The sequence below is a fragment of the Abramis brama genome, assembly GCF_963993115.1.
Source record: "Abramis brama genome assembly, chromosome: 14".
NCBI lineage: Eukaryota > Metazoa > Chordata > Actinopteri > Cypriniformes > Leuciscidae > Abramis > Abramis brama.
Window position 1 is genome coordinate 26,975,656 of NC_139976.1, and position 18,889 is coordinate 26,994,544.

Genomic DNA, 18,889 nt, shown 5'->3' on the forward strand with positions numbered 1-18,889 from the left:
CCCAACTTTGATCGCCTCTCCAGGCGTTTCCCCGAAGATTTGGCCGTGGATGAATTGGGAGGTGTTACTAGACACCTATAGGAACACATGGTAAAAAAAGCTATTGTTAAGAATTTTTTTTGCAGATTGCCAAAAAAAATGCCTAACTTTCCCTAACTATTAATTGAAAGCAGCGTTTCAACACAGACCCGCCCTCGCTCGTGAGCGAGCTGTCATCATAGTCCGCCGTTGTTGATACGCTGGAGCAGAATGGCGTCTAAGCGATTGTGGTGTTCTGTTCTTGGGTGTAATAACGAACACAGCAGTCATTTTGATGTTCCTAAATCCGAACCGCTGAAGACGCAGTGACTGAGTTTAGTTTTCGAAGGGAATATTCCCCACGATCAACGTCAATGCTTTCATGTTTGCGCGAATCATTTCACCAGACTGCTTTATAAACGAGAACATTGAAAAAGGTATTAGCTCCTGTCCGAGTATGTGTTGTTTATGTGCCTAATAATGACTGTCATTAGACTGGTTATTTTTTAAACAGATCAGTAAAATTTTAGTGCTTCAGCCCTGACAGTTGTACCTGACAGTTGGGACATAGTTTTCAATGGTCAATTCAGTGTCAACAAGCTTTTGACCAGCTAAAGTCTTGCCTCACCTCACCGATCCCGATCTTCAGCGGCCATTCATTGTATACACCGATGCCAGTGATGCCACCGGCCTGGGTGCCATATTAGCACAACGGAGGCATGCTGGTAGAGAGGAGGTTATCGCCTATGCAAGTCGAACCTTAACTGGGGCCGAACTCAATTATACTGCAACGGAGAAAGAATGTCTTGCAGTCATCTGGGCCCTGGAAAAGTGGCAACATTACTTGGAGCACAAGCTTTTTACAGTTGTTACCAACCATGCTGCGCTGCAATGGGTCATGAACTCCACTAAAACCACCAGCCGTCTCATTCGTTGGGTTCTGCGATTGCAGAAATTCGATTTTGTTATTGAGTACAGAAAAGGGAAGCTAAATGTAGCTCCGGATGCTCTATCCAGGTCTTCGGTTACCCCAGGATGTAACTTGTACACCAGCGGAAAAGACCCAGCACTGCCTGTAACAGATGTTGTCCTGTGGGAAGAACAGCACAAAGACCCCGAAGTTACAAAATTATTGCAAGCAGTTGCAGATAATTGTGCCAGTCTGATTGACCAGTACGAAATAACTGAGGACAAATTGTATCACAAAACATACCTGACAAATAACCAACTGCATTACAGAATCTACATTCCCAGCAGTCTCAGATCCACCCTTCTCCAGTACTATCACTCCACTCCCATCTGTGGCCATGGAGGAATCTACAAGACCTATAAGCGACTTCAGGAAGTAGCATTTTGGCCAGGCATGTGGTCAGCGGTGAAATAGCATGTGAGGACCTGTGTTAAATGTCAAACTCTGAAAAGTGATAACCGGAAGCCTGCTGGAAAACTACAGCAAATCACAACAAGCCGCCCAAACCAAATGCTGGGAGTCGACCTCATGGGTCCGTTGCCACGTAGCACAAATCAAAATGAATATCTGCTGGTCTTTTTTGATTATTATTCTCGATGGGTTGAGTTGTCTTCTTAAGGAGTTCTGACTGCTCTTTATGAATATCATTCTTCCCCACATGAATGATAAGTCGATTTGCAGTCTTATGTTTCAACAGAATGTTCTGAAGTTCCCTGTTTACATCAGAAATTGTTGCTTGTGGAAGGCAGCACGTAGTTGTATCCCTGCTGCTAATGTTTCTGATTATGGAGTCTCCCACTATCAGAGTCCTGTACTCGGCTGCGCTCTGAGCTGAGTGCCGCTGTCGACCTTGAACGCCAGTTAGCATCAGAGATAGTTACTGGCTGATTCGATCTTTGTTTGATCACATTCATCACGTTTTGGGATTCCTTATCTACATTCATTAATACTTCAAATCTGTTCTCAAGATTTATAGGCGGTGGTAGGAAACCAGTGTTTGCAATCCTTGTCAGAGCCATATCTGGGGTAGAGGATGCTACTGCGGCAATATGTGATGCTCGTGACAATCTGATGTCTCGAGTGCCTTTGGGTCTCTCTCCCTGTTTGTGCCATCGATTTGTATGTCGATCAGTTATGGCTTGTTTCTCTACACTCAGTATGGCCTGTCGAGGAGCACTAGATTCATGGGACTCACCGGATATATGCTGAGGGCGTCCATGACGAAGCTCTGTTAAAAAGCTTGTCTGTGGCAGTTTGTGCAGCAAGTAGATTCTTTAACCAGAGGCATTTTCCCTCTTATCCTTTTGAATGTAGGCAGTTGTGTTTTCCCTTCCCCGGAATGTAAGCTGATGGTTTTCAGTGGGAAGCTGGTTGGACAAAAGAATTCTGCTTTTTTGTAGTAATCCAAGCTTTGTCGTTTGAGCACTGTGCTGATTTGCTGAAGATAAAATTAGGTGATAAAAGGAGATAAAATATAAAAATATAAAAGCGATAGAGCAAAGCGCAGAGCAGTAAGCAAGAGCATCTGAACAGTAGCTGAGCAGGAAGTAGACCTTTATAGAATTTTAGACAATTCTTCCTCTCCTATAGCAATGAATGAATGGATTTTTTCCTCACTGCAACCACAATCCACTATATGATGCGATTCTGTAGTAGATGGTTGCATAGTTATAATTTTCTCTCTAATATTATCAATCTTGCAAGTAAAGAAGTTCATAAAGTCATTACTTGCTGTGCTGTTTGGAAACATCTGGGGTTGAAGCTTTATTTCTTGGTAATTTAGCCACTATATCAAATAAATACCTAGGGTTGTATTTGTTTTCTTCAAAGAGGGTAGAAAAATAAGCAGATCTCGCCATTTTTAAGCCTTTCTGTATGCAATAGTGCTGTCTTTCCACGAAATGCGGAAAAAAAATGTTTTCTTCCAACTGAGCTCCATTTTTCTGTCTGCTCTCTTGAGGGTCCGAGTGGGGTCTGTGTATGTGATGCAACACTTACCTGGCTTCATGGTTCCCGTGAGGGAATGGCAGGAGACGCGTGAGAAGGCGCCGCATCCTTAAATCACAGACGCCTACTACTGGCGATTAAAGAGGGGACTGAAAGTGGCAAGGCATAGTGTCGTTCACTGTCAACCGCGCGTGCCCTCTTGGGAGCGAAAAAACAAACAAACTCAACAAATGATTCTCCACCCTGCCCACCTCTGCGGGAAAGAGTGGTGCGCCCAGTGTCTCCTGAAGAGCAGCTCCAACCAGCTCTGGGAGTATGCTGGTTAAGGATCAGCATGTCTCAGAACTTATTCGACACTAACGCATGTTCACGCAGACATCGGTGAAAAAACTAAATATTGAGGTCTTGATTAAAGCATTCATTGGCATTTGGGGCTGTTCACACAGAATGTATTTTTCCATTCCACTGTGCTACTTTTCCATTGTTTTCCTATGTAAACGGGCTAGACGGACATGTTTAACCGTTGTGCTCGTGTTTTTGCAGCACCTCACGGATGACACAGCATTCTAAAAATGCGGTGCTCAAGTTAAAATAAGTACAACTTCGAAAGAAGTTTAGAAGACCTTACGTTTTTTCCCCATTCCACTGCCTGCGTCTTGCATTTTTGCTTTGAACGTTTTAGCTTTCTGTTTGAACTGGCTCTAACTTCTGAGGGCCAAACTACATTCGAGTATCATTAGGTAAGATGCAGATTTGTGTGCTGCCACCATGTAGTGAAATGTGCAGTGTTGTTTTTAACATTTATTTAATCATGAGTTCTGAACGTTCTCACATAACTCTGTCCTTGTTTATTTGTATGGTGATCTGTAAGTGTTGTTAGAGATGTATTAGGATTTTGTTTAAAATCAAAACACAGCACCGCACCGCAATGTCAAGCACCGTCCCCAGCACCCCCCTGATAAAAACATTTCCCGCGGCTATGCTCATGCTGAACAAAAACTCTGTCCTTTTGAGCAGTGTTGAGTAGATTCTGACTAAACTTAAGCACATCTGATTGGCCATTGTGTTCACACGCTCAACAGATATGTCTGGGATTGGATACAAAGCTCAAAACTGCAACAACACATTGTAAATAGACACCTTTGATGCTCTTCACAGAGCACTATACTCACCATGACTCATGGGTGCATTTTAAAGCAGCTGGCTATAAGCGGGTAGCGGTACTGCAGAACAGTTGGTATCATCTCAATAAATTATCAAATTAATCTTTGGGGGGACAAAGATTCATTTTGGTGTTGGCCAAAATATTTTCAGGGCAGGAAAAACCCTGATACAGTGTACAAAAATGGTTATATCAAACAGTTGCAAATTTAAAGGAACACTCCACCGTTTTTTGAAATAGAGCTTATTCACCTTCTTTCCTACATTTAGGTGGGCAAATGCATTTTTGTCTCAGTGCATGCATTGTTTTAGTTTGACAGGGTCGGCGCTAGCTTAACTTAGCTTAATGAATGGAATCCTTTGTTTCCAGCTAGCATGTCCTGAGTAAAAGTGATAAAAAAAACAAAAAAAAACACCTAATTACTTCTTGTGGCCTGCGTATTCACAACGAGTACAAATAGCGATGCAGATTAACACTAGGCGATTTCCTAGGCAGATATTGACTTGGGACTATATTAGGGGGAAGCACAGGCGAAGCACTGCTGCTTAGGCGAAGCACTGCTACTTGGGCGCAGAGATATCACGCCGCCTCTCGATCGGTCTCTTTCCCATGCATGCAACACTGGTGTTCTCGTGGGTCCAGGAATAAGCGTGGAGGGATTCCCGCGCAGTCCAAGATGTGAGTCGCCAGACCCGCGTTCCGGAATGGAGAATCATACGTGACGCCGCTGACAGGAGGATGCCGGGCCGCTATTCCCCTCAGTTGCACGGTTCTGAAGAGGACAAGCAGCTATGCTCAAGTTCGAATCTCGGCTCTGCTGAATCTTTTCACCAAAGCGAACATGCTCACGCCGGCCCCGCCCCCGCCTGACTCGCTCTCTTTGGCAACGTACGAAAAAGGGGTTGGTCGGGCTAAACGTTTGACCCCGCCCCCCCATCTAAACCCAGCATGAGTGCAACTGGACGAAGCATGGCCAGCTAGTCATGTTAAATAACGATTCTAACAGAGTTATAGCTGCAGTCTTGGGGCCCGCTGTAAACCGCGCACCGCTGCAAACTATCGCTGTTCTCACAGCAGCTCAAGCAGAGTGAGAAATAAATGTTCCCCCACAGCCCCCGCTCACAGGTGGCTGGGAACGTTCTCAAATCAGTCATTAGGCCATTTACAAGCACGCGCCACTCATACTGCACACTATCACTGCAGTCATTGCGCCCGCTACGAAGCGTGCGCCACCACAGATAGTCACTGCTCCTACAACAGCTCTATAGAGCAAGATTTGAGTTAGCAAAAGGGGCGATAGAATTAGTACCCCCTACCCCCCCCACCCCGCTATTTACAGCCGCTATTTTCTAGTTCCGGAAAAAGACGGCGGTATCAGATCTAAGATCTAAGACATTTGAACAGGGCTCTCACGAGACGGCCATTCACAATGTTGACTACCAAACAAATCCTTGCGCAAGTTCGCCCGGGGGATTTTTTTTTTTTACTGTGGATCTGAAAGACGCTTACTTTCACATTCAGGTAGCCCCTCGTCACAGGCCATTCTTGAGATTCGCCTTCGAGGGGCAGGCTTGTCAGTACACAGTTCTGCCGTTCGGCCTGTCTCTAGCACCCCGTACATTTACGAAGTGCATGGACGCGGCGCTTTCTCCTCTGAGTCATCAGGGAGTGCGCGTGCTGAACTATCTCGACGATTGGCTGATTCTGGCACAGTCGAGAGCCAAACTATTATGACACAGAGCTTTGATTCTCAGCCATCTGCAATGCCTGGGTCTCAAAATCAATTTATCCAAGAGCAAACTGAGTCCCAGCCAGAGTGTGTTCTTTCTGTGCACAGTTATCGACTATATGAATATGAAAGCGCGGCTCACACCATAGCGCGCGCTCTCTTATTCAACAGCTGGCAGTCTCCTTCAAGGCAGGCGAGTGCTCACGCCTGAAAAAGTTTCAGAAACTTCTCGGTGTCATGGCAGCTGCTTCTTCAGTTCTCCATATGGGACTACTGTGTATGCGCCCACTGCAACACTGGCTCAAGCTCCGTGTGCCAGCCCGTGCATGGCGGTCAGGCAGCCTGCGAGTCATGGTGAATCACGGTTGTTTGCGGACCCTGATTCCCTGGCAGGCTCAAGACTGGTACCTCGAGGGCGTGAGCATGGGGGTGATTTCCACATGGAAAGTGGTTTTCACAGTGTTTTTTTTTTTTGGAGGCGTCAACCAAGGTTGGGGAGCGTTGCACGAAGGCAAGCCTGTCTCCGGCCTCTGGTCGAGCATGGATCAGAGCTTACATGTCAACTGCCTGGAAATGAAAGCAGTGTGTTTGGCCCTCAAAGCGTTTCTGCCAAACGTCAGGAGGCACCAGGTGTTAGTCCGTACAGACAACACGTCAGTGGTGTCATACATAAACCTCCAGGGCAGTGTCAGGTCGGGCAGCCTGTACACCCTGGCGAGGGACCTCCTCATGTGGGCGCAAGCCAACCTGAGCTCTCTGAGAGCAGCACATATCCCTGGCATTCAGATCACGGATGCGGATATGCTGTCACGGGGCAACACTCCCCTAGGCGAGTGGTCCCTGAACCCTCAGACGGTGCGTCTGATATGGAGGATGTTTGGCAAGGCCGAGATCGACCTTTTTGCCTCAAGGGAAAACACTCACTGCGCAGTGTTCTTCTCGAAGGACAGGGATGTGCTCGCCCATCACTGGCCCAGCCTCCCCCTTTATGCATTTCCCCCTGTTTCAATGATTCCCCAGGTCATCGAACGGGGAGGAAGAGCAGATGCCCAGTCCTCCTAATAGCACCCCTCTGGAAATCTAGACCGTGGTTTCCAGAGCTGGTTCAAATGACGGGCGAGGTTCCCTGGCCTGTTCCATTGAGGAAAGATCTCCTCACGCAGGCGAACAGGACGATATGGCATCCGCGAACCGATTTATGGGCACTCCATGTGTGGCCCCTCAACGGGTACCCAGGGACCTTCCTGACAAGGTCCTAAACACGCTCACTGAGGCCAGGGCCCCTTCTACTAGGCGCCTGTATGCTTTGAAGTGGTCAGTGTTCTCCAGCTGGTGCTTGGACAAACACTTTGAACCCATGTCATGCGAGGTACCAGTGGTGCTCTCCTTCCTACAGGAGCTGCTGGACGTGGGCAGGACCCCGTCCACGCTCAAAGTATATGTGGCAGCCATTGCAGCTTATCATGCTCTGGTGGCTGGCCAATCGTTAGGAAGAAATGACTTGGTGGTACGGTTTCTGAAGGGAGCCAGGAGGATTAACCCCTCCAGACCTCCGTCTGTGCCGTCATGGGACCTCTCCACGGTCCTTCGGGCCCTGAAGGGTCCACCATTTGAACCGCTCCAGTCGGTTGATCTCAAACTACTCTCGCTGTAGACTGCTCTCCTGCTGGCACTGGCATCTATCAAGCGAGTGGGAGATCTGCAGGCGCTCTCTGTGAGCCCCTCCTGTTTGGAGTTTGGTGTCGGTGACTCGAAGGTCATCCTCAAACCCAGACACGGTTATGTGCCTAAAGTGCTTTCAACGCCGTTTAGAGCACAGGTTATCACATTATTAGCTCTTCCCCCTTTCACGGAGGTTGGGGAGGCTAATCTACTCTATCCTGTCAGAGCACTGAGAATATATCTGGAGCGTTCTGTGTCGTTTAAGACATTCAGAACAGCTCTTTGTCTGCTTTGGTGGTCGATCCAAGGGGTCCCCTGTCACGAAGCAAAGGCTATCCAGATGAATAGTAGATGCCATTTCTTTGGCATATACCTCAGTGGGTCAGGCTTGCCCTATTGGTACTAGAGCTCATTCGACTAGAGGCATGGCCTCGTCTTGGGCTTGGTCTTATGGGTTTCCTTTTCAGGATATTTGTGCGGCGGCCGGCTGGTCCTCGTCTTCTACATTTATGAAATTCTATAATATGGAGGTACCTTCCCTGCAGGCAAAGGTCCTTTCTGTATGATTTATACCTGACAGGTGTCTGGTCTTATCTACATGTTATGTCAATGTCATAAGCAGACATTCATTTCATTATAAAACCTGCCTCTGGCCGGTTGTGATATCCCTTATACATAAAAGACCCGACAGTGTCTGGTCTTACTGGTGTATTAGGTTGAGTATGGATGTATGGGCATTACATATATATATATATATTTATTATCAGGCCCGACGGTGTCCGGTTTTTTTCAATATATATTGGGTTCTGGCTTGTTTCTGTGGGCTCAGAGTTCTCGAGCCGCAGTAGCAAACAGTTAGTGCAGCGTTTTACATGGCATCCCCACTGCGTATAGCTACGCAATATGAAGTGACCGTTCTCGAAAGGGAACGTACTCCGTTACTATCGTAACCTCGGTTCCCTGAGAGTTAGGGAACGAGTATTGCGTAGCCAGCCGCACTGAGTAACATGGCAGTATGTCGCTTCAGTCGATGTAACCTGCTATAATTGCTGTTTTGGGGGCTAATATAGGCTCGGGCCAGGCCCCCTTGGCGGGCTCTGACGTGTAATGGCGTGATGCTAGCTCATTGGCGCACATGTCAGAGGCGCCCGCGCCATTGGATGTGCAGTTGCCGCAGCACAGCCAGTGAGCCAGACACTCACTGTGCTAGCTGTGCAGCTGCAAAATGCGTTTTACATTTTAGGCTTCAGAACTTTGAGGAAAAGGACTTTCCCCCACTGCGTATAGCTACGCAATACTCGTTTCCTAACTCTCAGGGAACCGAGGTTACGATAGTAACCGAGTACGTTTTCCACCATGTTTCTCACTGACATACCCCTAACTTGCAAACTCAGGGCTTAAAGAAAATCGATTGAAATTTGTAAACCTCTCTGTTTTTATTATGCATAATGCCAGTCGGCCGCTGCCGTTCCTTTCATTTTGTTGTTTATGCATATTATTTTACAACTAAAGTTATGTTTAATGTTTGCCTCCTTCTTCCCTGAACTTGAAATTTGTTACAGTTATGTTTGATCACTTAAAGGGATAGTTCACCCAAAAATGAAAAATTGTCATAATTTACTCATTCTCATGTTGTTCCAAACCTGTATTAGTTTCTTTCTTCTGTTGAACACAAAAGAAGCTATTTTAAAGAATGTTGGTAACCACACAGTTGATGGCACCCACTGACTTCCATAGCATTTTTTTCCTACTATGGACCAGAAAAACGTTCCTGGGTACATAAAGAAGACATTCTAGATCCCAATCTACTCACCTCTTTCCATACCTCACATCCAGATCGTCCAGCCCCCCGTGGTGAGGCCGGCCGCCTCATCGTCAAAGGTGCTCGGCCCTCTTGAGCGGGCAGTGGAGGGGGGCGGAGGGGTACTGTCACGGATACACCAGGTTCCACTGTCACTCCCTCACAACGATCACTGTCACCTGAGTACTAATCACCTGCACCTGTCACTCATCAGCCATGGACTACTTAAACACAAACCTCAGTCACATTCATTGTCTGTTCTCCCAAGCGGATACAAGACTAACGCTCTATGCTCTACTTATCTGTGGATGATTTATCTAAGAAGATTCCAATTTCTACTCCAGCGTTCCACAATCCTCCACTCTATCGTCTCCCTCCTTAATCTCCGTGCACTTCCCGTCTCTGTGGATTCTCTCCTATCAGCGGCAACTGAGGTGTGTGCATACCATCCATTCCCTTCGTTTATTACCCACTCAGCTATATTCAAGAAAAGACTGTTACTTTCAGCCTCCATATCATCATCGCTCAGTGCTCTGTTTGATTCTGATACCTGTCTGTTTTGACTCTCTCTCTGCTGCATCAATTAACTTGTGTATAACTGTTCTCCCGTCGTGCTCTCTGAGCTGCATATTATTACAGTCATCTTGTGGCCCACAGAAATTTGCTGAGGCCCCCTTGTGGGCTCCAGCTCCCTGGTTGAGAACAAGTTGTCTAATGTTTGTCTCTGTGTTGAGGCACAACCTGGACTCAAGAGATAGTGGATCTTCTGCTGCACAACGGAGATGCTGAGGTGTGCAAGAGAGCGCCGACAGCTGTCCGTATTCCATTTCTGGAAATTTGTGCTCCTCCACCTATACCATCAGGTACACATTTCTGTGCATGCTTCATCTATACTTATCACAAGGTTTTTGTTATATGAAGAATGTGTCAGTGCACCTGTGTCTACACCACACATGTCTTGAACATATTTATCTTTTATGCTTCATATAGGGCTTGACTTACTCAGACAGATGAAACCACCGAGAGTAATCAAAACTCACTTGCCCATTCAACTAGTGCCTAAAGGATTCTGGGAAAAGAAATGCAAGGTAATAATGTAATTAGAACAATAAAGTATACTTTTGATCATTTCAAATACAAGATCAAATTTTTGTTTAGTTTCATTCTTCCTATCCAAAGCAAAAGATAACAAAATGACATGTCTATAGAGTGTACTGGTAATAGGCACTCAGCAATATAATGTGAAAACCCATTGATCTGCCTCTGACCACAGAGTACCACAAATCATGTCCACTAGCTGCCCTGCCTGCTTTTCCCCAGGTCATCTATATGGCCCGAAATGCTAAGGACAATCTTGTAAGCTACTTCCACTTTGATCGTATGAATCTTACCCAGCCAGAGCCAGGACCTTGGGATGGATACATTCACAAGTTCATGAGGGGGCAATGTGAGACAAAACTACTTATTTAAATAAATAATTCACCCAAAAATGAATATCCTGTCATCATCCAATCCTCTTCATTTTGTTCCATTCCTGTGACTTTTTGTTTTCTGCAAACAACAATAAAGAAAATATTTTGACAAATGTTTCAACCATTTCAACTGACAGTGTTCCATTTTTGTGGTGAACTATCCCTTTACGATCATGTAGAATGCAATATAATCTAGAATCTTTGGTTACTCTGTACTGTTTTTACAGTAGGTTGGGGCTCTTGGTATGAGCATGTCAAAGGTTACTGGAAGGAATGCAAGGAAAAGAATATTCTCTACATGCTCTATGAGGACATGAAGGAGGTATAGTTTTAGTCCAGCATATCCTTTCAAGTCCTGTCATTTTGCTAAAATCTGATTTATCTTTTATTTTATATCCCTTCTTTTTTTTATTGACTCTCTTGTATCTGTTTTTCTCTTTTCCTCTCACCAAGAATCCTCTTAGGGAGATTAAGAGAATCATGCACTATCTGGACCTGTCTGTTTCGGAGGATGTCATAGAAAGGATTGTGCAGTTGACATCCTTCCAAGTCATGAAAGACAATCCAATGGCTAACTACTCCTACATCCCAAAACCTGTGTTTGATCATTCCATTTCTGCCTTCATGAGAAAAGGTTAATATAAAACCATACTAGAAATTCCTTAGTATTAGGGGTGTGACAATGCACTTAGCTCATGAGATGAGATGATAAATGATATTGGGTTCACCAGAATGAGACGAGACAATATTTTAACGTTATTTTTAAAGAAATCTTCAATGATGAAAGAAATGAAATTATGTATGAATTATAATATGCTGTAAAAGACAAAACAATATAATGCACGCACTGTAAAAGGTTTTGCTACAAACTCAACTCCGTCATGCTGATATCGCGAGACAGCTTTTCACCTCGCGAGATCTCATCACACTCCTACTTATTAGATGATATCTATTCTTAGTTATTTAAATGTTTAAATGTTTTTAGTTATAGAATGAGGAGCAGGACCTAATATTGCCCAAAAAATAAGACTGATGTACCCCCTAAATGGCTGCCTGAGAAGATTATTAGATTATTAGATTAGATTATTCATTAAAAAAAAATACTGATGTGTTTTGTTCTTGAGAGCCTTCCTCAGGGTATATAACAGACAATACATGAACATTTTAAAAACATCTCCATATTAAAGGAGTAGTTCACTTTAAAATGAAAATTATCCCATGATTTACTCACCCTCAAGCCATCCTAGGTGTATGACTTTCTTCTTTCAGACGAATACAATTGGAGTTATATTAATAAATGTCCTGGCTCTTCCGAGCTTGATAATGGCAGTGGATTGCAACTAACAGATTGAAGCTCAAAAATGTGCATCCATCGTAAATGAACTCCAAACGGCTTCTAATAAGGCCTTCTGAAGCAAAACGATGAGTTTGTGTAAGAAAAATATTAATATTTAACATGTTACAAAGTAAAATTCTAGCTTCTGGACAAACAAACATACACAGTCTACTTGCCCCTAATGTGCAACTTACGAAATATATGACATCAGAAGCATAGTGCGTCATGGCGTAGCGTAAATATCAGCAGTACGTCGCATTACTTGCATAAGTTGCGCTTTACACTTAAGTGGAATCCGTATGTTTGTTTGGCTGGAAGCTAGTTGTTTTACTTTATAAAGTTTTAAATATTAATATTTTTCTTGCACAAACTCATTGTTTTGCTTCAGAAGGCCTTTATTAACCCACAGGAGCCGGGTGGAGTTCGTTTATGTTGGATGGATGCACGTTTTTGAGCTTCAATCTGTTGGTTGCAATCCACTGCCATTATAATACTTGGAAGAGCCAGGATAATTTTTTAATATAACTCTGATTGTATTCGTATGAAAGAAGAAAGTCATATACACCTAGGATGGCTTGAGGGTGAGTAAATCATGGGATAATTTTCATTTTAAAGTGAACTACTCCTTTAAGCTTATTTAATCATTCAGTATTAGGGAAGCAAAAGGAAATTCACAACAGCTGACAAGCTCCACCCACAACGTCATATTCCATTGAAAGGAATTAGGCTTGTTTGAGATGAGCAAAATCTGCGCAGAACCGATCACCGGTGATCACCGCAAGATGCATGCCGGGTCCACTTTTAGATGCGCACTTGCAAACTTCCCTAAGCACTTCCCTTTGAGGGAATCCTTGCCGCCATTTTGAAGAGCGTTCCACTTTATGAAGTGGACGAGGGAAGTTTATATGGACAGACCCTTGCTCCCTTGATTTTGACCGACCGCAACCGCGACGGCACAAAACAGTTCAAAAATGAGAGCTCGGATCCACCGGTTTTCTTTCTCTGCGTCCAATTATCTCTCCAGTCTCTCGTACAAGTCCTCAGTCCATCTCTCTCTCTCTCTCCAGAGCGGCTTATAAGCGGTCTCTCCACGCCAATTACTGCAATAAGACACAGGTGTTCGTCATTTGCACTTGACCTACTTACGTCCGCTCATCTCGTTTCTCTCCCGTTACAGAGCGCGCTGAACCACGCCCCCCTCACCACATACCCCCACCGCCCGACTCAGGCCGGGGAGCCATCTGACTACGCCCGGTTTAGTCTCAATGTGGTGCTGAATAAGGTCCGTTCGACCAGGCAGGGACGAGAACACATCAGCAAATTCTGCTTGTAAATTGGCCACGTCAGTGAGCTGGGAGGGCGAGAGGTGGTCTCCTCCCGGTGCCAGCGCGAGTGATTGAGCTTTTGCATTCGCCTCTGGTCCGAGATCCTCCTCTCCGCTCACCACCGTCGCCAGCATCACTGACTCCACCTCCCTCCACCTTTTAAGGAGGTTGAGGTGGTAAATTTGATGTGCCTGTCTGTTCCTGTCTGTTCGAACTACCTCATAATTGAGATCCCCAACTCGCCGTGTGACCTCGAAGGGTCCTTGCCACTTAGCGAGTAATTTAGAGCTAGAAGTTGGGAGCAATTCAAGCACTTCAACTCCCGGTGCAAATTCACGTAACCTAGTTCCCTTGTTGTACAGCCGGCTTTGTTTGTCCTGAGCCTGTAACACTTTCTTCATAGAGAGCCGCCCCAAGGTGTGGAGTTTTGTTCTCAGGTCCAGGACATACTGAATTTCGTTCTTACTGTTCGAAGATCCCTTCTCCCAAGTCTCTCTAAGGACATCCAACACACCGCGGGGTTGGCGCCCATAGAGAAGCTCAAAGAGGGAAAACCTCGTGGAGGCTTGGGGGACCTCGCGCACAGCGAACAAGAGGGGTTCTAGCCACTTATCCCAATTTTTGGCGTCTTCCTGCACAAACTTCCGAATCATGGTTTTTAATGTGCGATTAAATCGTTCCACCAGACCGTCTGTTTTTGGGTGATAGACGCTGGTGCGGATCGATTTAATGCCCAATAATTCGTAAAGCTCGCAAATTGTCCGAGCGGCACTGCCTCTGGGTATCGCGTTGCATAATCCACCAGGACTAATGCAAAGTGATGCCCCCGTGCAGATCGTTCTAATGGCCCGATGAGGTCCATGCCAATTCGTTCGAAAGGGGACCTGCATGAGGGGAAGTGGGCACAATGGTGCTTTTGGATTGGCCGGTGGATTCACCAACTGACATTCACGACAAGACTTGCACCAGCTGCGCACGTTATCGTGAATGCCTGGCCAAAAAAATCGGGTCATTAGACGATTAAGTGTTGCTGCTTGTCCTAAATGCCCAGCCATAGGATTACAGTGAGCCGCCTGGAAAAGCATTTCCCGATGGCTTTTTGGTATCAACAACTGAGTTGTATCTTGTTTTGACTGGATGTCTTGGGTCACCCGATACAACTTATCTTTTAAAATGGCAAAATAAGGATATGAGAGCAGTCAACCTGGTTGGAGAAGCTGTCCGTCGATAGAACGGACCTGTTCAAAAGCATTTTTGAGCGTTTCGTCCTGGGACTGTTCCAGGGAAAAGTCATTGCGCTCTGTAAGGATCCTCCTTTCAAGAGCACTCCGATCCCCTGGCTCAGCTCCCAGAGGTCCCGGCTCAGCTTCTTCCACCTGAGAGACCGCCCCCCTTCCCCGCCCCCTTTTTGTCCAAGAGACATCCGCACATAAATAGCCCATTAATATACTAAACCCTGGCCAATTTGTCCCCAAAATTAGCGGATGTCGGAGGTGCGGACTAACTGCCACCTCTACATTATGCTTTTGTCCCCGAAATTGAATAGCTACCGACATTAAAGGATAGTTCATCACCTCCCCATGTACGCACCGTACCTTAACCATGCAGCTATTATCCAATGCCCCCGGTTGAATCAGGCTTTGATGAATGGAGGTTTGGTTACATCCTGAATCCACCAAAGCACGATATGTACCCCCCTTAATACTCACTGGTATCTGGTACAGGCCAGCTTGCTCCCTAGTGGCAGGAAGCTGGTCAAGGAATTGCCATGGAGAGAGCAGTGCTGGAGATGCTGCGGTGCTATCTGCATTCGAGCCCACCCCCCGGGGTGGCACTCTGGTCGCAGCGGTTGGCTCTGCAGTGGCCCCAGTCTTCCATCTGGGGGTCGGTTTGGGCGTGAATCCCTCTCGGGACCTGGGGAGTGGGACAGGTTTAGAGGAAGAAGAAGAGGAGACAAGGGCAGGGGCTGAGAGAGAGAGAGAGAGAGAGAGAGAAGCAGCTGGTAGTGTTTCGCCGACCCCTGGGCACGCCACCATCTGGTCCTCCGCCAGTTGGCTGGCCTGGTTCAGCGACGTCGGGCGGTGGCACTGGACCCACTGCACGGTCTTCTTCGGAAGCCGCGCCACAAACTGCTCCAGCATCACTTTGTCGATAATCCCCTCGACGTCGCTTCCCCCGGCCATCAGCCATTTGCGGCAGGAGTCCCGGAGCTGTTGGGCCATGACGAAGGGTCGGCCGGATTCCCCGAGGTCCAGCGATCTGAACCTCTGGCGATGTTGTTCAGGGCTCCGGCTGACCCGCTGAAGGATGGCGCGTTTCAGGTCTTCATAGACCAGGAGGTTCTGGACTGGTAGTTGTTGTGTGGCCACCTGTGCCTCTCCGGAGAGCAAGAGTATGAGCCGCATTGACCAGTCCGAGGGCGGGCCGCCCCAAGCCTCAGCCGACCTCTCAAAGAGGTCGAGGAACGCCTCGGGGACCCATCTTGTTGAGAGGCACCGGCGGGACTGAGGGCGTGGCTGAAGTAGGTGGGGTTTGGGCGGCCCGAACCTCCCGGTCTATCCAGCTCTGGAACAGCTTGCGGTCTTCCTGCTGGGCTCGGAGGAGCGCCTCGAACCGACGCTCCTGTTCCTCCTTTATGCCCAGCAGGGCTTGATGTTGGTCCTGGTGAAGAGCCGCGAGCGACTGGATGATGTCTGCAAATGGCGTTCCTGGCGGGGATTGCATGGCGGCGGTGTGCCCTTCTTCCTTCCCGGGTTTCGGCACCAGTGTGATGAGGTTCAAGAGTCAGGAAGGAAGAAGACAGGGGTCGGCGTGACTGGGACTCATACTTTATTCAAATAAAACAAAACAAACAAAAGTCGCGCACAATGCGCATTCACCGTGGCAACCGCCACGGCACAAAACAGTTCAAAAATGAGAGCTCGGATCCACCGGTTTTCTTTCTCTGCGTCCAATTTTCTCTTCAGTCTCGTACGAGTCCTCAGTCCATCTCTCTCTCTCTCTCTCTCGTTCCAGCACGGCTTATAAGCAGTCTCTCCAAGCCAATTACTGTAATAAGACACAGGTGTTCGTCATTTGCACTTGACCTACTACTACTACTACTACTACTCTCTCTCCCATTACAGACCGCGCTGAACCACACCCCCCTCGCCACAGCGTTTAATTTACCCCACCATAAACAACTCTGATATATATATATTTATTTATGTAAATGTAAATGTAAACTCAAACACACCTATACATATAGAATGCTGCATTAAACAAGAAAAAAAAAAATCAACCCCATAGTGGATTCTAAGTGAGCAAACGTTCCAATTCAGCCTATTACAAAGGTTCCGCCAGTAGTAGGCACTCATGGGTATCTCTGTGGGCACTCAACGTAAGCAAAAATGTACATCCGAGTGAACGAGACGGAAGGAAGTTAGCGAGTGAAGGGCATGACAATTTTGGACTGGAACGCAGCCCCGGTTATAAATGTGTCCGAGCGAGGTCCAACTTGCTCAGATGTCATGCTGACATGTCAAAAAACTCTTGCGACGCAAGGTGGACTTGTCGGATTCTGCAGTCGCGCGCAGTTGATCATCTCCACCGACTGCGCTGATCAAAAGCACGATGGGAAACGACTTGCTGACGACACAGCTTAATGCTCATTGGTTTAAACAACTGTGATATAGGCCTATTGATCTCTTTTCAAATGTTTGATTTTAAAACTCTGATATCATGTTTTATGTGTATAAATTATGTGTGAATATTCCCAAACTCTCTGAGAGTGCGATCTCTATATGGGTTATGTGATGTCATTTTTATAAAAAAAAAAATAGACAATGTGTCTGTATTAAAAAAAAAAAGATTGAACAACTTCCATTTAAAAACACACCAGAGCCATAGCTATAATACATTACAATACAACAGTGAAATATAGTTTAGCTGTCATTAGAAACCACTCATGGCAGTTGAGCAATCAATTATTCTGAGGCTCATGCAATAAGAAATGATATAAAGCATATTGTGTTCAAAATTAATGAATAAGTATGTTTGTTTTCACAGGAGAGGTCGGTGACTGGGTTAACCATTTCACCCCAGCTCAATCCAAGATGTTTGATGAAGACTATGCAAACCAAATGAAAGATGCAGACATTCCTTTCCGCTTTAGCATCCATTTATAATTTGTGCAACATTAAATATATAATATCACATGCTATTCAACTGATCTCTTCTAATTACAATAATGTATTACAGAAAATAACCTTTTTTTTCTTTTTTCTTTTTTCTCAGAGCAAATTAAATTTCAGCATTTCTATAAAAGTTTAGACCTATATCAGACTTAGAAACTTAAACGTTATAATTTATAGCTTGATTAATTTACAGTTAAGGTCAAGACAATTAACAGGATGGAAATAAAGAGCTAACGTTAGCATGCATTGTTCAGTGAGGGACTGACAAATGGAGGACATGATGGTGTCCAATCTAAGGTTATTTAGATTTTCTTTATAACCATTTTTGAAATGTTGATATTATCATGCAGATACTCTGTATTGTTAACTAACTGGATGTAAAGTTTTAAATTTACACAAACCAATATTAAACTTCACATAAATAATCAAATCCATTAATGTTTGTTATGTTGTTTTCCTCTCTGAAAATGATATTGCTTTTTGGAGGATGATTATGGAAGTAAAATAATGTCAAATGTTTTTGAAATAAAAAGCCTGTTGAATTGCACTACTTGAAAAAAAATAGGCATTGCATTAACCATGCTTGCATTTTAATGCATTGTATTTTTAGGGCTTGCATTTTTATGGGCTGAAATTCAACATGGTTGAATATTTAAGCTGTGAATATTTCAATTAAAAACATTTCAAACACCGTTTCATTATTAAAAATTCAATAATCCATATTCACCTTTCATATTTCACTTCCAAAATATTCAAACTGTTTAAAAATACAACCTATAATATTCAACAGGCAATTTTCGGTCCATTTTATTTCGCTTTGCAAATTCGCTTCCACAAATTCAGTGGTTCAAATTCGACAGTAAATTCAACATTGACGTCCAGGAACTGCAGGAAAAGCAGTAGATTACCGAACATACTCTCCATCTGCTGTTAGTCGACCTCACCAGCGGGTGGTGCAACAGCGCGTGTTGTAGACGAAGACCAGCAAAATTAGAGCAAGTCATTCATTCATAAAACTCATTTACAGCAATGTAAGTGTATTTGTGATTATTATGACGGCGGTTTTATGTTAAATTCAGTGTCTTCACTGTTACTTTTCCTGTGTAGCCTACATACATCTTTCTCTACCGTGAACGAGATTATAATGTTATTCCCCCGATGCGGATCCAGATCCAATGTTACATTTTTGAGGTTGACATATATTTCTCTTGGTTGTTTAGTTGCCTTAACTTTATATTGTGGCGATTTGCTGCATGCAGTCTATTAGGGTTTCCCTCAATACTTCAGGATTC

The 18,889-nt window shown here is 45.2% G+C and overlaps 1 protein-coding gene across 1 annotated transcript in view; it reads left to right on the plus strand.

Annotated features, from left to right (window-relative positions):
- Positions 1-18,318, plus strand: part of sult1st6 (sulfotransferase family 1, cytosolic sulfotransferase 6) — a 39,815-nt gene extending 21,497 nt beyond the window's left edge. Inside the window, exons 2-7 of the mRNA XM_084135951.1 lie at positions 10,024-10,152; positions 10,280-10,377; positions 10,610-10,736; positions 10,989-11,083; positions 11,215-11,395; positions 17,470-18,318. Of these exons, the coding sequence (XP_083992077.1) occupies positions 10,024-10,152; positions 10,280-10,377; positions 10,610-10,736; positions 10,989-11,083; positions 11,215-11,395; positions 17,470-17,588 (749 nt within the window). The 3' untranslated portion in view covers positions 17,589-18,318. The remainder of the gene's footprint in view (positions 1-10,023; positions 10,153-10,279; positions 10,378-10,609; positions 10,737-10,988; positions 11,084-11,214; positions 11,396-17,469) is intronic.
- The last annotated feature ends 571 nt before the right edge of the window (positions 18,319-18,889 follow it).